This window comes from Rhea americana, unplaced genomic scaffold (genome assembly GCF_003343005.1).
Source record: "Rhea americana isolate MKP2758 unplaced genomic scaffold, rheAme1 scaffold_610, whole genome shotgun sequence".
Taxonomy (NCBI): Eukaryota; Metazoa; Chordata; class Aves; order Rheiformes; family Rheidae; genus Rhea; species Rhea americana.
The window spans coordinates 1-15,436 of record NW_028186769.1 but is presented as its reverse complement, the minus strand read 5'-3'; the positions used below and the strand labels follow the sequence as shown (position 1 = coordinate 15,436).

General features: G+C 40.1%; 1 protein-coding gene across 1 annotated transcript in view; it reads left to right on the top strand.

The window, feature by feature from the left end:
- Positions 1 to 9,764, top strand: part of SLC1A1 (solute carrier family 1 member 1) — a 58,649-nt gene extending 48,885 nt beyond the window's left edge. Inside the window, exons 9-12 of the mRNA XM_085320145.1 lie at positions 1,825 to 1,947; positions 2,471 to 2,665; positions 3,273 to 3,407; positions 7,620 to 9,764. Of these exons, the coding sequence (XP_085176271.1) occupies positions 1,825 to 1,947; positions 2,471 to 2,665; positions 3,273 to 3,407; positions 7,620 to 7,866 (700 nt within the window). The 3' untranslated portion in view covers positions 7,867 to 9,764. The remainder of the gene's footprint in view (positions 1 to 1,824; positions 1,948 to 2,470; positions 2,666 to 3,272; positions 3,408 to 7,619) is intronic.
- Positions 9,765 to 15,436: the final 5,672 nt, after the last annotated feature.

The following is a 15,436-nucleotide window of genomic DNA, read 5'->3' as shown; positions in this document are numbered from 1 at the left end:
CTGGACTCTCTCCAGTAGCTCCATGTCTCTCTTGTGCTGGGGAGCCCACAACTGGACACAGGACTCGAGATGAGGCCTCCCCAGGGCTGAGGAGAGGGGCAGGATCACCTCCCTCSACCTGCTGGCAACAGTCTTCCTAATGCACCCCAGGAAATGAATATTATTTCCCATTCATTTTTTGAAAAATAGTTTTCATGAAACAGATACACACAGATACATTTATTTTGTTTAATATAATGTTTTGCTGACATTAATGAAGTGCCGAACTAAGATCTTCAAAATAACTTTATTTGAAAGTCCTTAAGCTTCTAAATCATGTTGACATACCGGAAAATTTTAGTTTATACATTTTCTTAAGACACAGAACAGTATACATGATATTTTTAATAGTTTTCTTGTATTTGTTCTGAAGAATTCAGTTTGCTTCCACACACCACAGAAGTATTAGGTTTATTTTTAGATTTCTTTTACAAAATCTTACTGATAGATGGTGTGAGTTGATGAAAATGTTATTGCACATTGCTTTTTAAAAAAGACTGTTTTTCCAAGGAAATAAGTACTTAGATTTTGTAGTGGCTTTTTTTTGTTCTGTTGTAAATTTCTGTACTGTAGGTGACTACTGCTGTCTTTTAGTTGCCTGGGTTTGGCAAAACAAACAGTACTATGATTTATCAATATCTTTATCAGCTGCTTTGAAATCATAAAGCACTATTACAACACAGTAACATTCCCAAGAACATCTTGTGAGGACAGAATAAAAATTCCAAGGTTGTGYTTGCCACAGTTCTGGGCTTTGTGTTTCCAGGCTATGACAGTTTATTTTCACAAGAAGCTGATGTTGCTATAATTGCCTGTGACCTTGGAACACAGGACATATTTCACAGACCTTTCATACACATTTTATTTCAAACACTCTCACAGCAGGTTATATGCCTCTAATCTTAATACCCACAGAGCACTGCAGTTTATGCATTCAGGGTCATTATGTTCAAAATTAAAGCACAATTTCAAGTATGAATTTGTCCCTGAGACACACCCAAAATGCTAGTAAGTATATTACAGCAGGTAAAGCTGAGAGGACAATTTGATCTTTTGCATTTTTACACACAATTCAAATAAAAGGTGATATTTTAAAAAACAGTATTTCAGCACCTTATAACATGAAAGATGGTAAGACTACATATATCTCATTTGTACAGTCTGAAATACCTCCATTGTTTTAAATATACAGAAGCAATGTAAAAGAACTGCATTTGAATTATAGACCTAAGCTTATGTTTTGCACAACATAAAAGTATTGGGGGAGTTGTATGATTTTAATTGAAGCATGTGTAGAAAGATGTGGGATTTATCTGTCCCTAACTAGAGTCAATATTTACCTTTAATTCCTAAATTTTATGATAAAGGCAGATAAACTTAGAAAAATGATTTGGCTAGTTTCTCTGATCTGTTTCTAGTCTGAATCGTAAGGATTTGACAGGAGAGTAGGTGTTGCAACATATTTCAGACTGGCCTCTGCATATTGCTTATTTTTTTACTTCTCTCATCTTCATAAGTTTATTACTGTTTATTACCGGTATATTAATTAATCACATTTCTTCTTCTACTTTGAAAGCAGAGGCAAGTTCCTCTCTTCTGACAGAATAAATAGAAGAGCTATAGTATGCAGTCTCTTTATAGAATATATTCTCTGTAGTCTGAACATAGTTACCTTTAAAGTCATGAGAAGTTTCACACATGGATCTGATGCCAGCTATCACCATCTTATTAAAACTATACAGTGAGATGGATCTAACTGTTTAAATAGTCCATTTTCTTTTGCAGACTTGCAATCCATTCCATTGTAATTCTGCCACTGATCTACTTAATAATAGTACGGAAAAATCCTTTTCAGTTTGCTATGGGGATGGCTCAAGCACTTCTGACAGCCCTCATGGTTTCTTCCAGGTAAACAGAAGAAACATGTATTTCTATAATGTTCTTAGTAGTAATTGCATTGTTTGTTCTCTGATTTTACTACTACTTTGTTATCTACCTTGACTTCACCTGGAGAATTATGAATTCCTTGAATGTTGAAATATTACTTTCATCATTACTTTTGGAGCATCTGAAAGGGCAATGGAACTCCACTGCAGTGGAGCTACAGTGGCCTTATACCAGACCTGTGACTGACCTTCCCAGTATAAATTCAGGACATAGAGGTTTTTTTGCCATTCATTTCATTCTTCACAGTCTCTCTGGAGTTCAAGCTCTTTTAGTATTTCTATAACTACACACATCACATCTTTGTTATTCTTTCCCATAATTAAAAGAGGTAGCAAATGTTACTTAGCTGTAAGAGTGAACTCTTCCCTTCATAGTGCAGCCTTGCTGCCTGTCTTAGATCTCCATTTGAATCTTAGAGCAGATTGCTGAAAGAGAATGGTATGCTCTTGCCTGTTCTTATGTTATCTGTTTATCTGTGTTTCAGTTCAGCAACTTTGCCTGTCACCTTTCGTTGTGCAGAAGAAAAAAACTGTGTCGACAAAAGAATTACCAGGTTTGTTCTTCCAGTTGGAGCTACTATCAACATGGATGGCACAGCTCTCTATGAAGCAGTGGCAGCTATATTTATTGCACAGCTTAATGACTTGGAACTGGATGTTGGCCAAATAATTACCATAAGGTGAGACTAAAGCCATCACACAATTTTTCTTGTTATTTATTTAATGAGTGGTACATTTGTTTAGGATGTCCCATCAAAAAGTTGAAACTATTATTCACAGCACATGAAATAACAGAAGTATTCTTACTTCTTGTTCTAAGGCCTTGCCTATGCAACCTGATGAGGAGGTGAAGTTGGCCAAGGCAGGTAGTTGGTATGCAGCCACCTTGTTCTGGAAATTGCCCCTATTTGTTACAACAAACATGTGCAAGTCCAGCTCAGTCTCTTCCATTGATATGCCCAGTTAGCATTTGGGAAGTACCTTTGCCTACTTACTCTGCAGTGTAACTATGACTCCTCTGTTTTCTGGCCAGGGAGCAACAGAATCTGCTCTAAATATTATGAATTGCTGTATCTGTAAAGGCACTTATTAAAAGTGACTATCCATGACTTGTCTTGTCCCACAAATTTGTCTCCAATAGTATCTGTAGATACTATTCAGCAGGAAAACTGGCATCTTTGTATATCTTTCTTGCAGCGAGAATAAGTCTATGTGTGTGAGCAAATGCAGTTTCTGTAAGTGACATGTTTTCTGAATGCCTTCTCCTGGCTTTATTTGGGTTTTTAGTGTCACAGCAACAGCAGCCAGCGTTGGAGCTGCAGGCGTTCCCCAAGCTGGACTTGTCACTATGGTGATTGTACTGAGTGCTGTTGGCCTACCAGCTGAAGATGTTACCCTGATCATTGCAGTTGACTGGCTTCTGTAAGTTTAAGGCAATTGATATTTAATCCTTGTTTTTGTTTGTTTGCAATGTTTACATGACTTTTGAAGGAATATCTATGTCTATGAAGGAAGACAACAAAATCATTTAGGACTGCTGTAGGAATTGGACAAAGATACTTGTTATGGCCAGACTTGTTCAATATAGATTTGGATGCAGTTGTGTCTTTAATTCAGAAAGAAGTTTTGCTGCTTGGGATGACGGTGAATGACCTAGCATCCAGAAGCTCTATCAACCTTTAAACACTGGCCACAACATTATTAAATCAATAGCATCATTAGTAAAGACAGTACTAAGGAATACTTCTGGAGCATCTCAGCTTCCTCCATATTATGCTAAATACATACACCATCTGCAAAAATTAAATGCAAGCCACAGGCAGAATATCTCAGACAATTTCCTCAGAGCACATAAAATACATGCAGTGGAGAGCAACGTGCGGGAAGCTGAGCTGTAYCATGCGCATGCATGGTAGGCCCAGGCACAGCTCCGTTCTGCCAGCATCAGCACGCTGGGGATGCTCTTCACCGAGAGTCTCCTTTGAGGGSCCAGCCCCATGACCAAAAAGCACAGGCACATGCAAGCTTAGAAAGAACTCCCCAGGCCTCTGATCCCAACCACTTCACCTCAGGGCACATCAAAACACCTCAGTTCCATTGAAACAGCTCTTTTTCAGAGAGAAGCGTTTATCTCCTGGGATGCTGTCACATGGTTTTAAATTTTGCCTATCTTTAGAGATCAGCTTACGTGCTTCTTCTTGGGAAAAGGCTTTAGAAGCTTTTTGCTTTGGCCCTATGGATATTTTATGGTTCCTCTATTGGCTCCAGCTGATCAACAAAATGAGTGCTTTATTTGATGTGATAAACGCCCATGGTCCTCAGCAGAGAAGAATGATGTGGTACCATCAGTGTAAGAGTCCAAGGTCTGGGTCAGGTTTGGGTCTGCTGCACAAAGGACTTGCAGCATAGCTTGGAGTGGTTTGTCTCTTTCCAGCCTTAATGTTGCTCCCTGCTCCATGGGACAAAGAGTGCTATGCCTGCCCCCATTATTTACTTTGTGAAAGACTTTGTGAAACTGAATGACAGGGATTTTTGCTGAGTGCTCCAACTCAGGAAACAGATGTAGGCAGTAGGGAAGAGTTTGGTCTCACAATCACGTCAGTTTGAGCAGTGATTTCTATGTCCTGTGCATACGAGCTATATTATCTACTGGTCACAATGAGTATCTCTGTTCCTGGTTTCCCAGAAAAATCGTGAAAAGCTTTTCTAACCCCCATTGCTCCATTAACTTTTCTGTAGACTAAATGCTGTTCCAGTATCTGAAGTGGGCTAAGAGATGGGAAACTATATCATCCTTTTGCTGAATGCTGTCTAGAGCTTGTAAATGTTATTATTTACAAAAGCAAATGTTTTCCTCAATCTTGACCCAGGCTGGCCTGAGTCCTGGAAATAGTGTTCATATTCAGATTCACTTCTTCATTCTAAGTCTTTAGATGAGGTTTAAAGATTTTCTTTAAGCCCTTCTCTTGCAGGACTAGCATTTTTCACAGAGTTCCACATGTGATCCCTGTCTCACAGAACATCATGATGCTGGGATCATGTCTCAGTTTTCATTTCTCAGTTTTTATGTTCAACATGCACTAAGATATTTCTTTCTCTGGTTTCTACAGTAACCTAGAGAATCATACATTGTTTTCTGGAGGTCAGAAGGACATTGGTTATCACTTTTGTCCCATGACTCACTGTGAAAGAATAGCAGGATTCCTGAATTAAGAAATATAACTTCAGGTTATAATGCAGTTTTTATCTGCCTTCTAAACTGTGTAAACTGTAGTGCTCATACCATGGTCTTGCTCACCTGCATTAACTCTGCACTGGAAGTATTCCATTGGAGTCAATGCAGAGGTCCTAGTAACCTTATAGTTGCTGCATTATATTCTCCTAGGCGCCTAATTTACACTCAGGATAGATTCATTCCTCTTCCTCCCCTACCTTTTTCAATCGTTTTCTTGAAGGATTTCTTGGCAGCACCTTCTGTATTTCACAGATCTATTTAATTTCTTTGATTACATAACTCAATTTTGCAAACTGTCTTGAAATACTGCTGGTTTCCAGAACACCAAGGCTGTTGAATGAATCCAAAAATGAACTCGCTTTCTATATAAAAACACAATTGCTCCAAACAAAATGCTCTAGCAGGAAGTACATTCTCCCCATCAGCTGTCTGCAATGTTGGCCCATGGATTTGTCTGTTTTGCTCCACAGTCATTTAGTTTTTCCTAGTCTCCTTTTTTTCAGGGAGGGCATTTGGTTTTGTTACAGGTAGAGAAGATCTGTACAAATCACTGGTCCACAGTAAGGTCTAAAAGAGAGTGTAAGAACAGGACAAACGAACAGTTAAACTTCTCCCAAAGGACTCTCCTAGCCTCCAGCAAGTTACCCAAGMTAAAGATGGTTTTCATGTTTACAGTCTCAATAGATTTCTTCTTCTGTGAATTAACCTTATTGCTTTTTGGACATACATAAAGTTTTAGCATCTACACATCTTGTGGACAGGAATTTTACAGTCTAAAGATGAGTTGTTCAAAGATGTATCTCATTTTGTTTTTTTCTGCCTCCCAGTCACTTTATTTGATGCCCTCTAGTACTTTCACAGGTGAGAGAGAGAAAGAGAACAGTCATTCTTTGTTTCTCATCATATTCATAATTTTACAGACCTGATCTCTTCCCCATGTTGAAAAATCCAGAATTTGTGTGATTCATAGGCATGATAGGAATACATAGAAGCTACCCATTCCATCATAAAAAAGACAAAGTATTCAAGCTATCTCCAGTTCTGATCCAGATACTTTTCAGATGGAGGTGTCTTGCTGTGTAATGCAAATTAAAGATTAATTTCATGTACTGGGGTCATTGCCAGGGCATTTTGTACCTCAGCAGATGGAATTCACACCACGATGCCACGTAGATTATTAACACTTTTGCCTTTTGTACTTATTGCCCAAAACGTATTATTTTACAACCTCAGTGTCTCATTAACGATCCTTAAGTTAATTCTGAACTTACCATGGTTTTATTGCATAGGCTTGTGGAGATCTCTCATGTTCTAAATGAAGAAGCAGCATAAAAGTATTTTATGAAGGACAGATTTCCGCAGCCATGGATTTCCTCGCTTGTCATGCTGATTCTACCAGAATTTTACTTCAGGTTTTCTTCTTCCCTCCCCTCACAGATATTCCCCTCCCACTTGGGGAATGCACAGGCAGCTTTTAGCCCAGRAGCTCAACAACTGTAGTGGAATAATGTGTACCTGAGACACACTGAGTCACTTCAGTATTGTTTTAGCAGTCCCTTCTATCTCTGAACATTTCCACCATCCACATATGTGCATAGCCACAGTGGCTCTTCCAACCATAAACAGCCTTTTGTGCTGTGTCAAGGGAAGGAAGAACAGGGAAACATGAACTTCCACAGTCCCTGCSTCATTTTCATGCCAATTTCAAACTTTGCTACAATGCACAGTTACATTGTCTCTGTGCCAAGCAGCRGCAGATTTTTAAGGGCTGCAAGTCACATTCCTGTTGGGAGAAAGATCAACAGTACAGAAATGTCGTATTCCTTAATGTGACTTGTTTAATATACCTTTGTACTTCAGCCCTTTAAGCCGGAGAATCAGACAGCACATGGGCACTTTTCCATTTCAGGGCTAGRACACTAAAGATCCAGGGCTAAGCTCTCGTCTGGTTGAGGAAATGACTGTTAAAAAGACAAAAGGCACAAATCAAACTCCTTTGCTATTTCCAACAGGCTCTCGTTCCCTCAAAAGCAGTCTCACCACAAAGAGACCAGCTGCACAGTGTACTTCAGGGCCTGCACAGTGCTCCCAACAAGATTTTATTAGGCTATGCATGGTAATGTCATTACTGCTCTAACAGAACGGTGATGTACTTGCAGTTTTACACATCTTTTACAAAGTCATTTATCACAGCAGTGACTCCAGGTTTCTTCAAATACATGTGACAAAAGTTCTGTTCTTCAATCTATAGCATATTTTTCTTTTTATACCTGAATTATCCAGGATCTGCACTAGGAAAAGACTGGAGCTGAGCATTTCCTACAGTAGCTGTCTTTAACTAGAAGGATTTTCTAAGTAACATACAGAATGACTTGTCTGACAACATTTTTATTCCATAGGGATCGATTCAGAACAATGGTGAATGTCTTGGGAGATGCCTTTGGTACAGGGGTAGTGGAGAAACTCTCCAAAAAGGAGCTGGAGCAGATGGATGTCGCCTCTGAAATCAACATAGTCAATCCTTTTGCCTTGGAAACAACACCACTCGATAATGATGAAACAGAGACCAAGAAATCCTATGTCAACGGAGGCTTTGCCGTAGATAAGTCTGACGCCATATCATTCACRCAGACATCTCAGTTCTAAATCCAGAAGCTTTCAGGTGAAACAGGTGCACTAAAGGACATGACCAYATGCAAGATCTCAAAAAGCTTAAAGGATAATTGGGAATGAATTACATCTCAAGTGTATCTGATTTACTGCACAGACTCTGATTCACCTCGCCAGTTCTCCCCCCTTCCCATCACCTCTCCCAGCAATCTGCACTCACCACTTTTGGTCTTTGCTGATCGATTGAAGAAAAGAAAAGCTGTAAAATACATAATTTTTTTAAGAATATATACTATTGCTGAGGCCACAAAATGCCTCTTTGGAATCAGCATGTTCATAGATGGATATCGTAGCTGGGGCAGCCAAATGTGTTTTTCTCAGGAGTAGCACAGCATTCTACATCTTACCTACATAACAAAACACCTGTGCATAATCACTTTTAACATCCTTGCCTTCTAAACAGATTGCACTGTACCAAACACCTACTCTAACTTGATCGCGTGCCAAAATATTCATTACTGCTGCTGATTGATAGGACACCACATGGGCAGAGTTATTCAGAAAGGGACAGACTAGAAAGGCCTTGTGATAAGTATTTTAGTGTGTACAGGATTTGGGTTTTCTTAAAGCATTATAAACACTGGAAATAATTGGGCATGGCAGTTTCCAAAGCTCATGTAGCCACGTCCTTCATCTGAACACCAGCTGTAGGGAATTGGCCTTTAGTTGTGAAATGAACTGCTGTGGGCTTGCTCATCTTGTACTTGAAGAGCTTTTGTAAAGTGAAACATCACCAATTTAGGTCTACTTTGAATGGCCTTCTGGTACATTTCCATCAGAAGCAGGAGAAAAGTCAGTTTATTATTGTCCGCCTTTGACTGTAGCCAAATATTAATCCACCCGAAGGTAGGCAGAGGTCACAAAGATGAAAATAGACTGTACAGCTAGTCATAGTGCAACTTCTAAACCTTTCCTCTTTGGGGAAAAAGAAGACATAATATCAAGAATATAGGAGGCATGTCTTTTTTAGAAAGAAGCCACTATCACTGAGCCTTTTACATAGACTACTTGGTTTTTTGCTCCTTAGTTTAATTCCTCTGTTGAACACACAAGTTGGTAGCTGCAACACTACTCCAGTGCCAACAACTCCAGTGCTAAATGGTATCTCATGAAGTATTCTGGACCTACAAAGTCATGTGTTCTGGTGGCTTATTATAGGGGATCCACCAAGAACTTCCTCATAAGCAAACTCCATTTCTAAAGCATTTTATACAAGATTTCCATGGTGCAAAAATCACTCTCTCTACAGAGCAGTTGCTGTAACAAACTAGTTTTTTGCCTTGCACATTAAAATGTTAGCCATTTTACTTGTAAAGTAAACTGAAATTCGTATACAGTTAATTTTTTGTAAATAGCTTGCATTAAACCTAAAACTGCACTCACATGCTAACAAGTTCCTGCTGTGTTATGTAATCAATTAAACCCTACAATTTTGTATTTAAATAAGCCAGGCTATGTGCCAAAGAGAACTGATGAAGAAAAGAAGAAAATAGTTACTGTAGGTTTTGATAAATTGCACCTTAAACAAAGAAGTCAGTGAGACATAATGCTGTATTTAAATTAAACATTGTAAACTATATGGAAGTGTTAATCTAAGTATTGGTATGTTTATACAGAATAAAGAAAATGTACAGATTGATAAACCAATCTTTTATCTGTGCAGAAATAGTATGAAAAACTTTATTTGTACAGCTTTGCTTATGAGAGGAAAAGAAAAACACCAGCTTCCACAACTAGCCTATAATCTATGCTTTGTCCTTTCTTTGCTTTTTTTAGTCACCCTTTTATGATCACTCTATTATGTAACCACTCTGTTATGATGTTCTGTGACTAGTGTTCCTAGTGTGATGAAAATAAATAATTTCTCTCTTTCATTCTTGTTTCACCCTACCATCCTCTCCTCACCTGTAGAATTTTGAGTTTCTCCAGCTATTGCAAGAAAAACAAAAACAGATGATGATTTATGTTATCTTCAATAGTCACTCAGCTGTAGTTTTGGCAGGAATTAATCTCTTGTTCCAGTAACAGATATACATTATCTCTCAGGAGCACAATGCCGAGATGGCAAGAAAACCCTTTTAATTTTGAGGATCTCAGGACAGGAAAAGATCTTTTCTTAAACACATGTGAAGCAAGGGATTACTTAGCATTTTTTAGGATCATCTGCAACTAACTAGAGGCTGATGGTGCTGTGGCTCCATACATTTAGTACCAAAGGAACTTACTGTATACTGAAGATACTGTTAAGTCCAAGAAAGCTTTTCCTGACACAATGGGTTGAGCATGTATCTTCTGCACACATGGAAAAATCCTGTGTGATCAAAGCCTCCTCTTCTTCTCTGCAGCCTCCCGGCCTGGAAGCTTTGTAGACCAGCAGAGAGGCTTCCATTAAAAAATCCTCCACAGATTTTGGCCCTTCACCCCACATTACTGTGTTGCTGCAGTATTTTCTGAGGCTACCGAAGCTATCTCAGACTGGACCTTGCATTTTGAGTAACACGTGGCTTTAAGCCATGGAAGACAAGGCTGCTCGCTTTACACTGGGGAGAGAAAGCACCTGAATGTAAACATGCACAGATCTATCGATATCCGTGGGTTATCCAGGTCAGCTCCACAGGTTAAGCGGCATAAACATAGTCATGACACATGCAGTTTGATTGTTCTTGCGTCTTTGCTGGTAAGAAGAGAAACTGCTTAGTTTAAGATCTCCAAAGACAACCGATTTATCCAAACTAACAGGTCCCTCCCCTAAGTTACAGCTTCAGGCTCATTTGACTACCTAAAATGTATCCAGGAGCATCTCCAGTTACTTAGCAAGTGAGGTGCCAAACCAGAGTTACAGACTGGAAGCAGTGCAAGTGTAATGGGGAAAGGTCATGACCTACTCCTGAGAAGCAACCTCTATGGGCCATTGGCAAAGGCAAAATCTTGAACTAGGTCGACCTTTTTCTGACCCAGGGTGGCAGCAAAATATTACTCTTTATAAGGATTATGAAATTTTGTATTATTCCTATTAGGAAAGTCTGCATTTCCATGCAGATCAGAGCACTGATAGTCTCAAATGGCCCCAAAACCATAGTGATGAGTACTGTTCAAAAAAAAAGTTCTTCTCTAGTAAGCCTGAGGAGTGCTGTCTTTCAGTTAGCAGTAACTTAGGGTGTTTATGCTGCTGTGATTCCATCATCTGCAGTGGAGTTACATATCTTTTAGAACTGTGTGAACCAGGGCAGGGGGGAAAGAAAACAAAACCGTCCCAGTACAGACACTGGAGAATCTGTTTCTGTCCCAGAATGCCAGATCCATGGAAAAGGTGATTAAATTACTGAAAAACATTGTTTTCTGATACATCCACCTATGCAAGCTCAAGACAAAAGAATAAGCTTTTGGAGAAGGATCCCCATGCTATAGTCTAGTTTACCAACAAAAAATATCAAAATTCTTTATTATAAAATGATGATTACATTAAACCATAGAGTCTAAGGAACACTGTGTTTATCTTCTTGTTTTAAAAACATTGTTTTTAAGTTCTTTTGTACAAAATAAGCACTATACTTAAAAAAGCCTTTGCAGAAGAATAAGGTTCAGCTTTTGCATGGCTGGTAAGATGGTCATACCTTGAGCTCCAGTGACTGGCCTGGCCATCGTGGGACTCACACAAAGACTTCCTTCTCCGCCACTCTTGGACGCTGCTGATGGTGATAGTACAGGCCGTTACACAGACAGCTTCATCTTTAGGCCTGTCCCACCTGAGTTTCACAGGCAGCCTCAGTCCTTTACCCATATGTCTCTCAGCCTGCCAGTCTCCACTGTGTCTGAACAGCTGCTTTGGAAAAATACCCTTTACTAACAAAGCTTTTTCAGAGTAACACAATTTCCTAGACTTTTCTGCTTGCCAGGGGCAGGAGGAGATCACCACCACCGACAAACACAAAGAGCGGTTACCATGCAAGGAGGTCAAGAAGGTCACAGGTGTTGATCAACACGGTTAGCAAGGACAGACTTTGTAACATGGGCATGTTTTCATGAATTGGAATTGTCTTCTGTGTGACTGACTTGCTGGACTGTTTGGCAGGAGGTCTAGATATTCAGACCTAAGCAGCTAAGCTTAGAGAGAATTACAGGTTTGTCCCCAATCAGTAAACATTTTCATAGCTCAAGAGAAAAAGTTTATTGGGAAAATGGATCTGATTTCCACATAGGATCATTAACCTAAAGGGTGATACATGTAACTAGCCGAGACTTCCTCAAGTTTTCACTGGCCTAAAGTCTTTCTTCCAGTGTCACATAAAGTCTCTTTTTCAACATATCTGCAGGAACTAATGCTTTACAGGGTGTTAACTGCTGCTGTCTCCTATAACTTGTCAAGATTATGTGTTTCATCTAATACTATAGGTTTCTAGTTCAAATCACTAACAGAATAACACTTGCATCAAATAGACATCTTGAAATATTGATATTTAACTTGCCCAGATAGCCTTTTGGGAAACACTCTTACCCAGTCAAAATACAAGAAGGATGCTAAGACATAACGGGCAACTCTTATTTTTCCAGCCACTGCTACAGCAGGAGGTTATCAACCTCCAAAGCCCTTTAAAATGCATTTTGAAGCCAATTAGCCAGCTTTAGAAGGAACATCTCCAAGGGTCCACAAGCCCTGCTGCAGGAAGGGATTAGGTGTTCGGCACAAAAACTGTCTCACTGAATGCCAGCAGGAAAAGCCAATTATTTTGCTCTTACTTTGTCTTATCACAGGACACTAAAGCAGATTGGCACTGAACCAGCTGGCAGCTCCTGTTACTCCACCTTTGGAGTCATAGCCTCCAACTGGAGGACAGATCAGAATTCAGCTGTAGAGGTGGTCTTGATTGATAAACCACCTGAGGAACCTGCCATCATTGTCCCTGTTGAAACTGCACTACAAAGGCAAATAGATTGAGAACAATCAGCATCATTTAAGTTACCCAGAGCATTTAAGTTCCAGTAATTCCCTTGAATCAAGCTGCACTGATAATAGCAACATGAGCACTTCTGAAGAGGAAGGTGACAGTGTACCTAAGACTGGTGTTGTACTTGCTAAGTCCACAAATGTGGCTCCAGATTTAAAGCGACGTGACAGAATCTGGCCTGTCATATTTGCAGGTAGGAGCAAAAAGAGATGTTGGACCAAACTCAACATGGTACACAGAGAAAACTGAACAGTCACAGCGAAAAGTTAATATTTTTAAGACACAACAATAATGGTACATTTTGGGGCAAACTGCAGACAGGGGCAAGCAAACAGTTGTGACAGACAAAGAGCAGCCCTGACTGAATTAAAGGCAAAGGAAGCAGCTCTGAAACCAGTAGATGCCCCTTCTCTCAGAATAGTTTAGTAAATGGAGACCAGATTGTTTTAGGTAGCTGGAGGAAAGAAGTACATTGCATTGTAAAGATGCAGTGAAGGAATATAGAACGGAAAACACAAAAGCTCTGCACTGGTAAAGAAACCATGGTATTGGATCAAGAACCCAATGGTCCATGTGCAGAGCAAGGCAGATACCATGGACCATTTCTGGAGCCCAACCTATCCTGCAGCTGTTGGCAGGGGATGGTTTTGCTGTCCAGGAATGCAAGTCATATGACCTGTGTCCCCAGAATCAAGTGTGGAGTGCCATCTACACTACACAAGGGCAGCACATGCAGAAAGGGAAGGAAGAGAGGAAAAGAGCCCTGCTGTGTGGTAAGGACTATGCCTGGCCTGCGTCTAACATCTGCTCCCATTTCAAGATGGTCCCATTGCAACGTCTTGTCTAAATACACATCAGTTTTCTGCGACTACAGCAGGTCTTCTGTGAGCATCATATATTTATACTGCTTTTCCATCTTGCATTCAGATGTATGAAACGTAGACCCACAGAAAGCCAGGCCCCTCGACCTCACTGCTCAGCCTTTTCACACAGCCCTCTCTCTCTCTCTCATATTTGCTCTTAGTCCTCTTTCACAACCCTCCAGCTTTTTCTCTTAACCATAGTGTGGCTCACTCTTGCCAAAACAGTGAGTCATTCTCCTGTATTCAGTTTTTTGTAAGATGACATGTTTTCTTTCCCTGCTTCTCAGAAGTCCTATTCAGGTTCTGGTGGGATTTTCTGTTTGTTTGTTTTAAGTATGTGTACGAAGAGCCTCTTTCTGATCAGTATCTTTTTCCTGCTTATTGACGTGAGACATGACCATCCTAACAAGCTAACTGTTTTCTTTAATTGACAAAGACGCAAGCAGTATATTCCCGAGATTTACAGCACCAGGCAGAAATACAACCCTTTTTGTCTTCAGAAGGCTCAAGGTAAGAACTTCACTGCTCATGAGCAGGAAGGGCAGTGACCTTCATTTACCAAAAATATAAGCAAATGCATTCTCTTTTGGAGAAATGTGTGCTTAAATATGACAGTATGTCCAAAGAACATCGTTGGAAACTGCCCTCAGTAACAAATACAGATGTGTTTGTGATGAATGTCTTCTGTCGATCCACTAGCGTTACTATTTGGGATCAATAAACCTTCAAACCATAACATCACCTACCAAAATAACAAGATAATTCAGATTGGGACAACTGTCACCATACTGCTGCATTAGGAGGTAAAATGGTAAAAAGAGTGGACTGCTCCGTGTTTCCATGGTCACTGTACCTTGCTAACTTATTATGAAGTAAGAAATTACTACATGGTGATGCCCCTGCCTGTATTTTCAGGGAAAAATAAAATTTAAAACTGCAAGGATCTGTTTCCCATGAAGTTCCTATTTCATTTGATAAATGGATAAGGAAATATACTAATAAAAATAAACTTACCTCTATGCTACAGCATGTATTTAAGTGAAAGGTCCTGAAACTGTGTATTTGCAAGGAAATGCCATTACAATTAGTGTACATTAATGTTATGGTCAGAAACAGTGATGAACAGAACTTACCACCTGGTTAGAGCCATGCACATTCTCCACAGCACTGCTGTCTTCGTAGCGTACATGTCATCTGAGATGACAATGTCTTCTACCCTCCAGTAGGCATAGACTAGGATAATGATACCAAGAGAGTATTCTTGATTTAACACAGTCTTTGTGTACTCACATGATCCTTCTCTGGAGAGGAATTTAGTTGCAATTTTCCTTCCCTTTTGCATGCTTTCGGTTATGCACCTCTGCCTGAAGAGGACAACCCTTCCTGCCAATTTGTGTGGGAGGTGCCTGGTGCCTTCTGTTCATGAGTGCTAGTTCCGATAAGGAAGTTTTTGTGGGCTGAGCCTATCGGGTCAAGATTAGTTTCTTAGCAAGTACGAGCTGGGCGTTTGGAGGGGGATTCCCTAGCTCCAAACTGAGGAACGTGCCGCATCTGTCCTGTGCTCTGCTTTGGCCGCAGCTCTCCAGTGGGACGCTGAGCAATCAAGTAGGAGACACGCTTGGCCGTCGTCTTTGGGGAGGAAAAGCAGGCAGACTTCCACTTCCACACAGTGGAATTACATGCCTTCTTGTCCTGTAATTAGGGCAACTCAGTTTTCCTGTTTGTGGCGTATTTGGC